The 12,927-nt window shown below is 47.3% G+C and overlaps 1 protein-coding gene across 1 annotated transcript; it reads left to right on the top strand.

The window, feature by feature from the left end:
* Positions 1-5,153: 5,153 nt before the first annotated feature.
* On the top strand, positions 5,154-12,818 carry LOC146608021 (uncharacterized). The gene is made up of 2 exons (XM_085348643.1): positions 5,154-6,236; positions 12,804-12,818. The coding sequence occupies exons 1-2, from the start codon at positions 5,160-5,162 to the stop codon at positions 12,816-12,818; spliced, it is 1,092 nt and encodes a 363-aa protein (XP_085204769.1). The 5' UTR covers positions 5,154-5,159.
* The last annotated feature ends 109 nt before the right edge of the window (positions 12,819-12,927 follow it).

Here is a 12,927-nt window from a genome sequence, read left to right as displayed (position 1 = left end):
ATTTCAAAGCTAAGAGGTTTTACATGGCGCAGGTGGAGATTAACTGGAGAAGGAAGTGAACTAGATCTGGGTGAGTACAGAGTGTGGGTGCGCAACGAGGCAGGCAGAGTTTTACCAGCAGCAGCAGCAGACCAGAATCCTGAGGTGTGACTACAACGAGAATTGGAAGATCTATCCAGGTGCCGACTAGAGAAAAGGAAGAGAGGGTTAAGCAAAACACACTGAGGAACACAAGACAAAAATGTGAGGCAGGGAACTGACTATTGTAAGCAGACAATCTGGTGAAGGTTCATTTTGAGCGCTGGTCATAAATACTGCTGGAGTATTTGCCACAGGTGAGGAGCAGGGAGGAGTGAGGAGGACTTCACCCAGGGGAGGAGAGCCGATGCTGTGGAAAATTACTCAGACTCACCCAGATCAGTAAGCTCTTCTTCAGTTATACTTTAACTACACAACCACTATTACAACAATATCAGAACATTTATTCACTTTGGCTGTGGTGAATCAGCATTTCTTCCAGTTCTACAAACATATCACTTGAATCATAAAATACAATGTACTGTAAATTAACCATTCATATAAAGCCTGTGGCGTAATCTATATTGATTGTATATGCATGCGTCACTAGGTGGCAGTACTTGCCCACAAAATAGAAAATGGTTTGGCATGGAAAACACGAAGAGCGTTGTTAAAAATATGTTGCTCGCTTGAGCAGGAGTCTTCATTCAAGAACCAACACAACAAAGCCCATTACTGAACCAAAGACAGACTGAAAGTGTCCATAAACCTGATTAACATACTGTCACAAACATGGTTTAGGCTTCATGAGCATAGCTATTATAATTGAAACTCACTTTACCCACTGGCAACATCATGAGCTGTTTATTAGTAGGATTTATTCTGCAGCACTTGCCTCTACAGCGGTTTGCATTGCTCCTGAGCACTATGAGCCAGTTAGTGGCATGGAATAGTACATATAAATAACCACTGTATCAGTGATGAAAAACCGGTTGGCAGATAAGTGCCATTATCTGCTGGAGGTTTCTTTCTGCTAAAAGGGAGCTTTTCCTTCCCACTTCCCACAAAGTGGGAATATGATTGTTGGGGTTCTTCTTTGTATTATTATATGGTCTTTCTCTTACAATATAAAGCGCCTTGAGGCAACTGCTGTTGTGATTTGGCTCTATATAAATAAAATTAATGGAAATTGAATTGAAAAAATGTAATTAAAGACGTAATATAAAAAATACTGAGATGTTCAATATTTCTTTAAACTTATTTAACATAAAAGTCCCCACAACCTACAAGTTGTCTTTCTATCCTTTTGAGTTTTTAACTATGATTATAATCCATGTTTTTCTCTTAAACACACATTTCCAGCCTCTAAAATCTGCACATGCACAAACCATCTCAGTCTCGCCTCTTCGGGTCAGGTTTGCTTTGCTAATGCTTCGCGCCGCAAACTGCTTCTCCAATACTTGCGACACACAATTTGCTCTCAATTGCGCTATTCAATGTTGGTAGGGGGGGTGGGGGGCAGGTCTTATTTTATTTTTTATTTTTTTGCTTCATATGGTAGCCATTATTGCTGCATTGCAGAATGCAGATATTTAAGATATCAGAGTGAGATATTCGTGGTATTTCTCCGCTCCTGTCAGTTTATTTGGAATGCCAGATGACGATGTGATCAAAATGTACAGATTTTCAAGCCTGTAGCGGTCCTAGCCCACCCCCACCCACACATAAAACATATTAAGGATTGTACATTGACATATTTTATTGTAAGAACTGAACCATACTGAATTTAACAAGAGAAACAAACACACACACACACACACACACACACACACACACACACACACACACACACATATATATATATGAAGAGAGAGAGTATTCATAGTATGCAAACGGCTAACAAACAGCCATCACAATGAGAACTGCACAAATCAACAACTGACAATGATTAATTAATATTGTGCTGAACACAGTCCAAAAGATTCAATAAGCTACATCAGTGTCTACTGTTTAACAAACGTTCTAACAAACATAAACTGAAGTTTTCACTATCCCTATTAATGAATGTTATCTTGTTGTATCTGTTGTGTCCACTGCTATCTTCTATGCTGTTGCATGCTGGGGCAGCAGGTTGAGGGTCATAGATGCCAACAGACTAAATAAACTGATCCACAAGGCCAGTAATGGTGTGGGGATGGCGAGAGTGAGATTGCCAAAAAGCACCACTGAACGACACAGGAAATCATTCCTGCCTGTGGCCATCTCCCTGTACAACTCCATCTAACACACTGTAATAGTTACACCCTTTTTATACACGCTCTTTTCTACTCTGTAATATTCTTGTCCATTTTCTCAATATTTCTTTATAATCACCTCCGTTAATCCTTGATATTCATAACTGAGTGATCTGTATACATTAGTGCTATTTCTTAAATGTGTCAAATCTGTAACATACTGTATTGTTTGGAGTTTAGTCTGTTACTGTTATTTTTACAATTTCTTCTTGGAGCAACTGTGACCCACATAATTTCCTTAGGGATTAATAAAGTATTCTGATTCTGATTGTTTCAGGATGACCCTCCATTATGAGACATCTGCTTACCTGTATCTTTTGCTCTTTTCTCCTCCTCTTCTTTTCTCTTTTTTCTAAACTGAGCACCTGATGGCTTTGAACTTTTCTTGTCCATCTTCCATTTGTTTTTTTGCACTACAGTATGAACACTCATCCCCCAACCGGAGGATCACCACAACATAACCTAAAGTTCACAGATTCACTTTGTCTAAGGTGTATTTCTGGGATTTCACATAACCCAGGATTCAAATCATGAATTAATAATGGGCTTGGATTTACAATATTAATGAATGAAATGAATGAATGAAATGTGCTCTATTTGGAAGCAGCCAATTTTAAATTATAAATTTTAAATTGTTATTGATCCCTTTACCCCTAGTCATAAAGTATATATTTATTTTCTTACTCTTCTTATTTTTATTGTTTGTTTACTTGCACTGTTGTAATTGGAGCCTCGTCGTTTCATCTGTCTATATACTGGACTGTATTTAGCGGAGATGACAATAAGGTTTACTTTGACTTCAGCAGTGAGCAGGCGCACCGAGGGCTCTCGCGCTCACTTTTCGCGTATACAGGGAGTGCAGAATTATTAGGCAAATGAGTATTTTGTCCACATCATCCTCTTCATGCATGTTGTCTTACTCCAAGCTGTATAGGCTCGAAAGCCTACTACCAATTAAGCATATTAGGTGATGGGCATCTCTGTAATGAGAAGGGGTGTGGTCTAATGACATCAACACCCTATATCAGGTGTGCATAATTATTAGGCAACTTCCTTTCCTTTGGCAAAATGGGTCAAAAGAAGGACTTGACAGGCTCAGAAAAGTCAAAAATAGTGAGATATCTTGCAGAGGGATGCAGCAGTCTCAAAATTGCAAAGCTTCTGAAGCGTGATCATCGACCAATCAAGCGTTTCATTCAAAATAGTCAACAGGGTCGCAAGAAGCGTGTGGAAAAACCAAGGCGCAAAATAACTGCCCATGAACTGAGAAAAGTCAAGCGTGCAGCTGCCAAGATGCCACTTGCCACCAGTTTGGCCATATTTCAGAGCTGCAACATCACTGGAGTGCCCAAAAGCACAAGGTGTGCAATACTCAGAGACATGGCCAAGGTAAGAAAGGCTGAAAGACGACCACCACTGAACAAGACACACAAGCTGAAACGTCAAGACTGGGCCAAGAAATATCTCAAGACTGGTTTTTCTAAGGTTTATGGACTGATGAAATGAGAGTGAGTCTTGATGGGCCAGATGGATGGGCCCGTGGCTGGATTGGTAAAGGGCAGAGAGCTCCAGTCCGACTCAGACGCCAGCAAGGTGGAGATGGAGTACTGGTTTGGGCTGGTATCATCAAAGATGAGCTTGTGGGGCATTTTCGGGTTGAGGATGGAGTCAAGCTCAACTCCCAGTCCTACTGCCAGTTTCTGGAAGACACCTTCTTCAAGCAGTGGTACAGGAAGAAGTCTGCATCCTTCAAGAAAAACATGATTTTCATGCAGGACAATGCTCCATCACACGCGTCCAAGTACTCCACAGCGTGGCTGGCAAGAAAGGGTATAAAAGAAGAAAAACTAATGACATGGCCACCTTGTTCACCTGATCTGAACCCCATTGAGAACCTGTGGTCCATCATCAAATGTGAGATTTACAAGGAGGGAAAACAGTACACCTCTCTGAACAGTGTCTGGGAGGCTGTGGTTGCTGCTGCACGCAATGTTGATGGTGAACAGATCAAAACACTGACAGAATCCATGGATGGCAGGCTTTTGAGTGTCCTTGCAAAGAAAGGTGGTTATATTGGTCGCTGATTTGTTTTTGTTTTGCTTTTGAATGTCAGAAATGTATATTTGTGAATGTGGAGATGTTATATTGGTTTCACTGGTAAAAATAAATAATTGAAATGGGTATATATTTGTTTTTTGTTCAGTTGCCTAATAATTATGCACAGTAATAGTCACCTGCACACACAGATATCCCCCTAAAATTGTCATGGTCCTGGGCCATGTGGGCCCAGTATTCTTAGTTTTCATGTATTTTTGTATTTTGTTCCTTATTTAGGCCATGTTTTCTGAGTTGCCCTGTTGTGTTGTTCCCTAAGTGTTTTCCCTTCATGGCTCTCTCCCCCCTGTGTGCCCTCTATGTATTTATGAGCCCTCGTCTCCCTTTGTGGTTGTTTCATGTTTCCCCAGCCTGTTACGTCTGTGTTTTCCCCGTGCTCTCTCTCCTCCTGTCTGAACCTCTGTGCCTGTACATGTCATGTTCAGTTCACCCCGCCCTGTCTCGTTATGATTATCAGTGTCACCTGTGTTCCCCGTGTGTGCCCACTTTCCTCGTTTACCCTCTGTGTATTTCTGTCTGAGTCTCCCTCTGTTCGGCGTCGCGTTCTCCCTCATGTTGTGTGTAATTCTCCCCGTGGTTCGGTTCCCTTGTACAGTTCATGCTTTAGTTTTCCCAGTTTTAGTTTATTTGTATTGCCTCCCGTGGCCAGCAATAAAGCTGTGTTTTTGAGTTTATCCCCGTGTCTGCGAATCTGCATCTTGGGTCCTTCCCCTGCCTGCCACACAACGTATCATGACAGAAGAACGCGACCACAACATGGACCCAGCAGTTCACAACCCCTCCGCGGACCTCCAGTACGATCTGACCATGTCAGACCCAGCGGACAGTCCGGACGAGATTGGGGAGGAGCTGCAACGGCTCTGCCGGCTCATGACGCGCATCTGTGGGTGCACGGACCCCAGAGTGGTGTCCACCGGGTTGGCGGCCATTGACGCAATCCTTCAGCAAGCGCCACAGCTCCGGCGGTTTCCCCAGCTTTTTGAGGCGTTCGACTCTCTGGCCCCCCTGAAGGAGGAGCTTCGCGCCCGCACGCTGGCCCAGAGGGTGTTAAACGCCGCCTCCGCACCTACGACTCCGACCCGCAAACGGTTGTCGTTGCCGCTGCCTCGCGAGCCGGAGGCAGTCAGAGTAGGGACTCTGAGGCTCACCGCTGCACCGCCATCAACTCACAGTTCGTCTCCGCCACTGTCAAGCTACATAGCCCAGCGCACCGAGATGGTGGAGGCCACAGATTTCGACGACGATGAGCGACAGCAGGTATTGCTAGCTTTACGGGAGGACGAGCTTCGTTGGAAGCCCTGGCTCATTTCAGAGGAGGAACTCACACCTGTTGCACCGCCTCGGACCAGCCGCTCGCCCTCCCCACACTGCTCAGACTTTACTTCGCCTGCCTCTTTTCTGGCAAGGATGTGGGCGGACGACGAGGAGATCGCCGCCACATCACCCTCTGCTTCGGTGGCTCCAGCATCCATCGTACACACTTCCAGAAAGAACCGGCGTCAGCGCCGCCGTCGCGCACTGCTACGTCCTGTCTCGCCCTCCACGAAGCGTCCCGCGGACGCTGTGGGGGTCCTGGCCGTCGATCACGAGGGGCAGCAGCACGCCGCAGGCGCACAGCTAGTGGAAGAGTTCGGGAGGGAGCCGTGGCTCGCTCCTGATCATGACGAGCGCTCTTTCCGGGGGACTCGACTGGCTCTTGGGGGTCCCCGGAGTTGCCAGGGACTTCCACCGCTCACCCCGCCCGCTTCCACGGATAGAAGGAAGCGGCACTCTCGCCGCCGGCACCCTGAGCCTGCCATTTCTCGGACAGTTTTTTCTGAGCCTGCTCCTTTTCCTGCTCGTGTTTCTCCTCCCAGGTCAGTTCAGTTAGCTCCCTCGCAGCCACCCTCAGTTCAGTTAGCTCCCTCGCAGCCACCCTCAGTTCAGTTAGCTCCCTCGCAGCCACCCTCAGTTCAGTTAGCTCCCTCGCAGCCACCCTCAGTTCAGTCTCCAGTAGCTCCAGGGCCGCCTGTAGCGCAGGCCCCAGTAGCTCCAGTGCCGCCTGTAGCGCAGGCCCCAGTAGCTCCAGTGCCGCCTGTAGCGCAGGCCCCAGTAGCTCCAGTGCCGCCTGTAGCGCAGGCCCCAGTAGCTCCAGTGCCGCCTGTAGCGCAGGCCCCAGTAGCTCCAGTGCCGCCTGTAGCGCAGGCCCCAGTAGCTCCTGTAGCCCAGTCCCCGATAGCAGTACGGTCCGCTGGTCAGCTTAACATCCAGCCAGGGGTCTCAAATCTCTCTGGCTCTGCATCAGCTCCTGCTGGGAGCTTGTATGAGCTCATCCAGGACTCCGCGGCTCCCACGCCGCCATCTACCTCGTCAGCTGGAGGGTCCGAGGGGCCCGTTCAGCCTCCTGTTTCCGCTGGAGGGTCCGAGGGGCCCGTTCAGCAACCTTCCTCGTCAGCTGGGGGTTCAGGAGAACCGCACCAGCCTCATGCCATGTCAGCTGGAGGGTCCGAGGGGCCCGTTCAGCCTCCTGTCTCCGCTGGAGGGTCCGAGGGGCCCGTTCAGCAACCTTCCTCGTCAGCTGGGGGTTCAGGAGAACCGCACCAGCCTCATGCCACGTCAGCTGGAGGGTCCGAGGGGCCCGTTCAGCCTCCTGTCTCAGCTGGAGGGCCCGAGGAGCCCGTCCAGCACCATGCCACATCAGCTGGAGGGCCCGAGGAGCCCATCCAGCCACCTTCTGCTACGCCTGGTCCAGCCTGTGCTTCGTCAGCTGCAGCTCCAGCCTGTGCTTCGTCAGCTGCAGCTCCAGCCTGTGCTTCGTCAGCTGCAGCCTCAGAGCCTTCGTCCGCTGCAGCCTCAGAGCCTTCGTCCGCTGCAGCCTCAGAGCGTTCGTCCGCTGCAGCCTCAGAGCCTTCGTCCGCTGCAGCCTCAGCCTGTGCTTCGCCTGGTCCCGCCTCGACTGGTCCTGTGCCCACCGGGCCTCGGCCAGTACGCCTGACACTGGAGAGCCGCCGCCGCTGCCTTGCGCGCGGCCGGCCCCCTGAACTGCTCCGTCGTCTCCTTCGCCGCCGCCGCTGCCTTCCGCGCGGCCGGCCTCCTGAACTGCTCCGTCGTCTCCTTCGCCGCCGCCGCTGCCTTCCGCGCGGCCGGCCTCCGGACCAGCTCTGCCACCTGTGCCACCCGCCTGGTCGGCCCCCCGACCGTGTGACCCGTGAACTCTGGTGCCTGTGGGCTCTGGGTCGGCCCCCTGAACTTTATTTTGACTATGGTCATGTGCTCCCGTGTTTTCTGTTGTTTATTTTGTTTCCCGTTCTGGTCCCTCCGTCCTGGTCCCCCGCCTCCCGCCCTGGGTGGGTTGTTTTCTGTTTTTGTTTTTGTTTCTCGGGTTTGGGCTGTCGGGAGCCAGCCCTTTAGGGGGGGGGGGGGTGGTGTCATGGTCCTGGGCCATGTGGGCCCAGTATTCTTAGTTTTCATGTATTTTTGTATTTTGTTCCTTATTTAGGCCATGTTTTCTGAGTTGCCCTGTTGTGTTGTTCCCTAAGTGTTTTCCCTTCATGGCTCTCTCCCCCCTGTGTGCCCTCTATGTATTTATGAGCCCTCGTCTCCCTTTGTGGTTGTTTCATGTTTCCCCAGCCTGTTACGTCTGTGTTTTCCCCGTGCTCTCTCTCCTCCTGTCTGAACCTCTGTGCCTGTACATGTCATGTTCAGTTCACCCCGCCCTGTCTCGTTATGATTATCAGTGTCACCTGTGTTCCCCGTGTGTGCCCACTTTCCTCGTTTACCCTCTGTGTATTTCTGTCTGAGTCTCCCTCTGTTCGGCGTCGCGTTCTCCCTCATGTTGTGTGTAATTCTCCCCGTGGTTCGGTTCCCTTGTACAGTTCATGCTTTAGTTTTCCCAGTTTTAGTTTATTTGTATTGCCTCCCGTGGCCAGCAATAAAGCTGTGTTTTTGAGTTTATCCCCGTGTCTGCGAATCTGCATCTTGGGTCCTTCCCCTGCCTGCCACACAACGTATCATGACAAAAATAGCTAAAACTAAAAACAAACTAAAAACTACTTCCAAAAACATTCAGCTTTGATATTAATGAGTTTTTTGGGTTCATTGAGAACATGGTTGTTGTTCAATAATAAAATTATTCCTCAAAAATACAACTTGCCTAATAATTCTGCACTCCCTGTAGTAGGGTGACCATATTTTGATTTCCAAAAAAAGAGGACACTTGGCTCAGTCATGCAGAACTTGCTTAAAGAAACAAAAAATCAGCCCGGCCATTTTGACTAGTCAACAGGGTCGCAAGAAGCGTGTGGAAAAACCAAGGCGCAAAATAACTGCCCATGAACTGAGAAAAGTCAAGCGTGCAGCTGCCAAGATGCCACTTGCCACCAGTTTGGCCATATTTCAGAGCTGCAACATCACTGGAGTGCCCAAAAGCACAAGGTGTGCAATACTCAGAGACATGGCCAAGGTAAGAAAGGCTGAAAGACGACCACCACTGAACAAGACACACAAGCTGAAACGTCAAGACTGGGCCAAGAAATATCTCAAGACTGGTTTTTCTAAGGTTTATGGACTGATGAAATGAGAGTGAGTCTTGATGGGCCAGATGGATGGGCCCGTGGCTGGATTGGTAAAGGGCAGAGAGCTCCAGTCCGACTCAGACGCCAGCAAGGTGGAGATGGAGTACTGGTTTGGGCTGGTATCATCAAAGATGAGCTTGTGGGGCATTTTCGGGTTGAGGATGGAGTCAAGCTCAACTCCCAGTCCTACTGCCAGTTTCTGGAAGACACCTTCTTCAAGCAGTGGTACAGGAAGAAGTCTGCATCCTTCAAGAAAAACATGATTTTCATGCAGGACAATGCTCCATCACACGCGTCCAAGTACTCCACAGCGTGGCTGGCAAGAAAGGGTATAAAAGAAGAAAAACTAATGACATGGCCACCTTGTTCACCTGATCTGAACCCCATTGAGAACCTGTGGTCCATCATCAAATGTGAGATTTACAAGGAGGGAAAACAGTACACCTCTCTGAACAGTGTCTGGGAGGCTGTGGTTGCTGCTGCACGCAATGTTGATGGTGAACAGATCAAAACACTGACAGAATCCATGGATGGCAGGCTTTTGAGTGTCCTTGCAAAGAAAGGTGGTTATATTGGTCGCTGATTTGTTTTTGTTTTGCTTTTGAATGTCAGAAATGTATATTTGTGAATGTGGAGATGTTATATTGGTTTCACTGGTAAAAATAAATAATTGAAATGGGTATATATTTGTTTTTTGTTCAGTTGCCTAATAATTATGCACAGTAATAGTCACCTGCACACACAGATATCCCCCTAAAATTGTCATGGTCCTGGGCCATGTGGGCCCAGTATTCTTAGTTTTCATGTATTTTTGTATTTTGTTCCTTATTTAGGCCATGTTTTCTGAGTTGCCCTGTTGTGTTGTTCCCTAAGTGTTTTCCCTTCATGGCTCTCTCCCCCCTGTGTGCCCTCTATGTATTTATGAGCCCTCGTCTCCCTTTGTGGTTGTTTCATGTTTCCCCAGCCTGTTACGTCTGTGTTTTCCCCGTGCTCTCTCTCCTCCTGTCTGAACCTCTGTGCCTGTACATGTCATGTTCAGTTCACCCCGCCCTGTCTCGTTATGATTATCAGTGTCACCTGTGTTCCCCGTGTGTGCCCACTTTCCTCGTTTACCCTCTGTGTATTTCTGTCTGAGTCTCCCTCTGTTCGGCGTCGCGTTCTCCCTCATGTTGTGTGTAATTCTCCCCGTGGTTCGGTTCCCTTGTACAGTTCATGCTTTAGTTTTCCCAGTTTTAGTTTATTTGTATTGCCTCCCGTGGCCAGCAATAAAGCTGTGTTTTTGAGTTTATCCCCGTGTCTGCGAATCTGCATCTTGGGTCCTTCCCCTGCCTGCCACACAACGTATCATGACAAAAATAGCTAAAACTAAAAACAAACTAAAAACTACTTCCAAAAACATTCAGCTTTGATATTAATGAGTTTTTTGGGTTCATTGAGAACATGGTTGTTGTTCAATAATAAAATTATTCCTCAAAAATACAACTTGCCTAATAATTCTGCACTCCCTGTAGTAGGGTGACCATATTTTGATTTCCAAAAAAAGAGGACACTTGGCTCAGTCATGCAGAACTTGCTTAAAGAAACAAAAAATCAGCCCGGCCATTTTGACTAGTCAACAGGGTCGCAAGAAGCGTGTGGAAAAACCAAGGCGCAAAATAACTGCCCATGAACTGAGAAAAGTCAAGCGTGCAGCTGCCAAGATGCCACTTGCCACCAGTTTGGCCATATTTCAGAGCTGCAACATCACTGGAGTGCCCAAAAGCACAAGGTGTGCAATACTCAGAGACATGGCCAAGGTAAGAAAGGCTGAAAGACGACCACCACTGAACAAGACACACAAGCTGAAACGTCAAGACTGGGCCAAGAAATATCTCAAGACTGGTTTTTCTAAGGTTTATGGACTGATGAAATGAGAGTGAGTCTTGATGGGCCAGATGGATGGGCCCGTGGCTGGATTGGTAAAGGGCAGAGAGCTCCAGTCCGACTCAGACGCCAGCAAGGTGGAGATGGAGTACTGGTTTGGGCTGGTATCATCAAAGATGAGCTTGTGGGGCATTTTCGGGTTGAGGATGGAGTCAAGCTCAACTCCCAGTCCTACTGCCAGTTTCTGGAAGACACCTTCTTCAAGCAGTGGTACAGGAAGAAGTCTGCATCCTTCAAGAAAAACATGATTTTCATGCAGGACAATGCTCCATCACACGCGTCCAAGTACTCCACAGCGTGGCTGGCAAGAAAGGGTATAAAAGAAGAAAAACTAATGACATGGCCACCTTGTTCACCTGATCTGAACCCCATTGAGAACCTGTGGTCCATCATCAAATGTGAGATTTACAAGGAGGGAAAACAGTACACCTCTCTGAACAGTGTCTGGGAGGCTGTGGTTGCTGCTGCACGCAATGTTGATGGTGAACAGATCAAAACACTGACAGAATCCATGGATGGCAGGCTTTTGAGTGTCCTTGCAAAGAAAGGTGGTTATATTGGTCGCTGATTTGTTTTTGTTTTGCTTTTGAATGTCAGAAATGTATATTTGTGAATGTGGAGATGTTATATTGGTTTCACTGGTAAAAATAAATAATTGAAATGGGTATATATTTGTTTTTTGTTCAGTTGCCTAATAATTATGCACAGTAATAGTCACCTGCACACACAGATATCCCCCTAAAATTGTCATGGTCCTGGGCCATGTGGGCCCAGTATTCTTAGTTTTCATGTATTTTTGTATTTTGTTCCTTATTTAGGCCATGTTTTCTGAGTTGCCCTGTTGTGTTGTTCCCTAAGTGTTTTCCCTTCATGGCTCTCTCCCCCCTGTGTGCCCTCTATGTATTTATGAGCCCTCGTCTCCCTTTGTGGTTGTTTCATGTTTCCCCAGCCTGTTACGTCTGTGTTTTCCCCGTGCTCTCTCTCCTCCTGTCTGAACCTCTGTGCCTGTACATGTCATGTTCAGTTCACCCCGCCCTGTCTCGTTATGATTATCAGTGTCACCTGTGTTCCCCGTGTGTGCCCACTTTCCTCGTTTACCCTCTGTGTATTTCTGTCTGAGTCTCCCTCTGTTCGGCGTCGCGTTCTCCCTCATGTTGTGTGTAATTCTCCCCGTGGTTCGGTTCCCTTGTACAGTTCATGCTTTAGTTTTCCCAGTTTTAGTTTATTTGTATTGCCTCCCGTGGCCAGCAATAAAGCTGTGTTTTTGAGTTTATCCCCGTGTCTGCGAATCTGCATCTTGGGTCCTTCCCCTGCCTGCCACACAACGTATCATGACAAAAATAGCTAAAACTAAAAACAAACTAAAAACTACTTCCAAAAACATTCAGCTTTGATATTAATGAGTTTTTTGGGTTCATTGAGAACATGGTTGTTGTTCAATAATAAAATTATTCCTCAAAAATACAACTTGCCTAATAATTCTGCACTCCCTGTAGTAGGGTGACCATATTTTGATTTCCAAAAAAAGAGGACACTTGGCTCAGTCATGCAGAACTTGCTTAAAGAAACAAAAAATCAGCCCGGCCATTTTGACTAGAGACCGGCCCCCCAGGAAAAAACATAAAGTCTTTGAATGAAAACAAACGCTGTTGTGACAGTGATGTACAGTCTTGTTGGTATATGTATGATGTCTATACATTTTACATCAGATAAAAACTGGTTGTAAGATTCATATAATTATTTATTAAAAGCGAGACATTTTAAATGTCATTTTAAATGTCTCACATGAGTACGAGCAACTTTTTGTTGCCGATGCCCATGATGCAGCCCCCACCACGATGCCGCCCTGGGCAACCGCCCATGTCGCCCCTTTAAAAAAACGCTACTGGATCTCACTAAGTGTGCCCTCCTGTAAGGGTGTGTGTGTGTGTGTGTGTCTCCTCCTCGTTTAGCACTAATCCTCATTTCAAGCAGCTCAGTCATCCATGCAAGAAGTCACGCTACAGTTTCTTTGATCCGGATTG

The sequence above is a fragment of the Diplotaxodon limnothrissa genome, linkage group LG23, assembly GCF_057381915.1.
Source record: "Diplotaxodon limnothrissa isolate DT_005_m linkage group LG23, D_limnothrissa_male_GT1.1, whole genome shotgun sequence".
Classification (NCBI taxonomy): Eukaryota; Metazoa; Chordata; class Actinopteri; order Cichliformes; family Cichlidae; genus Diplotaxodon; species Diplotaxodon limnothrissa.
Note: the sequence above shows the minus strand (reverse complement) of the source record. Positions and strands in the feature narration are given on the sequence as shown.

Excerpts from the sequence above, each read along its gene's own strand:
- LOC146608021 (XM_085348643.1), top strand. The coding sequence starts at position 5,160 with ATGACAGAAGAACGCGACCACAACATGGACCCAGCAGTTCACAACCCC.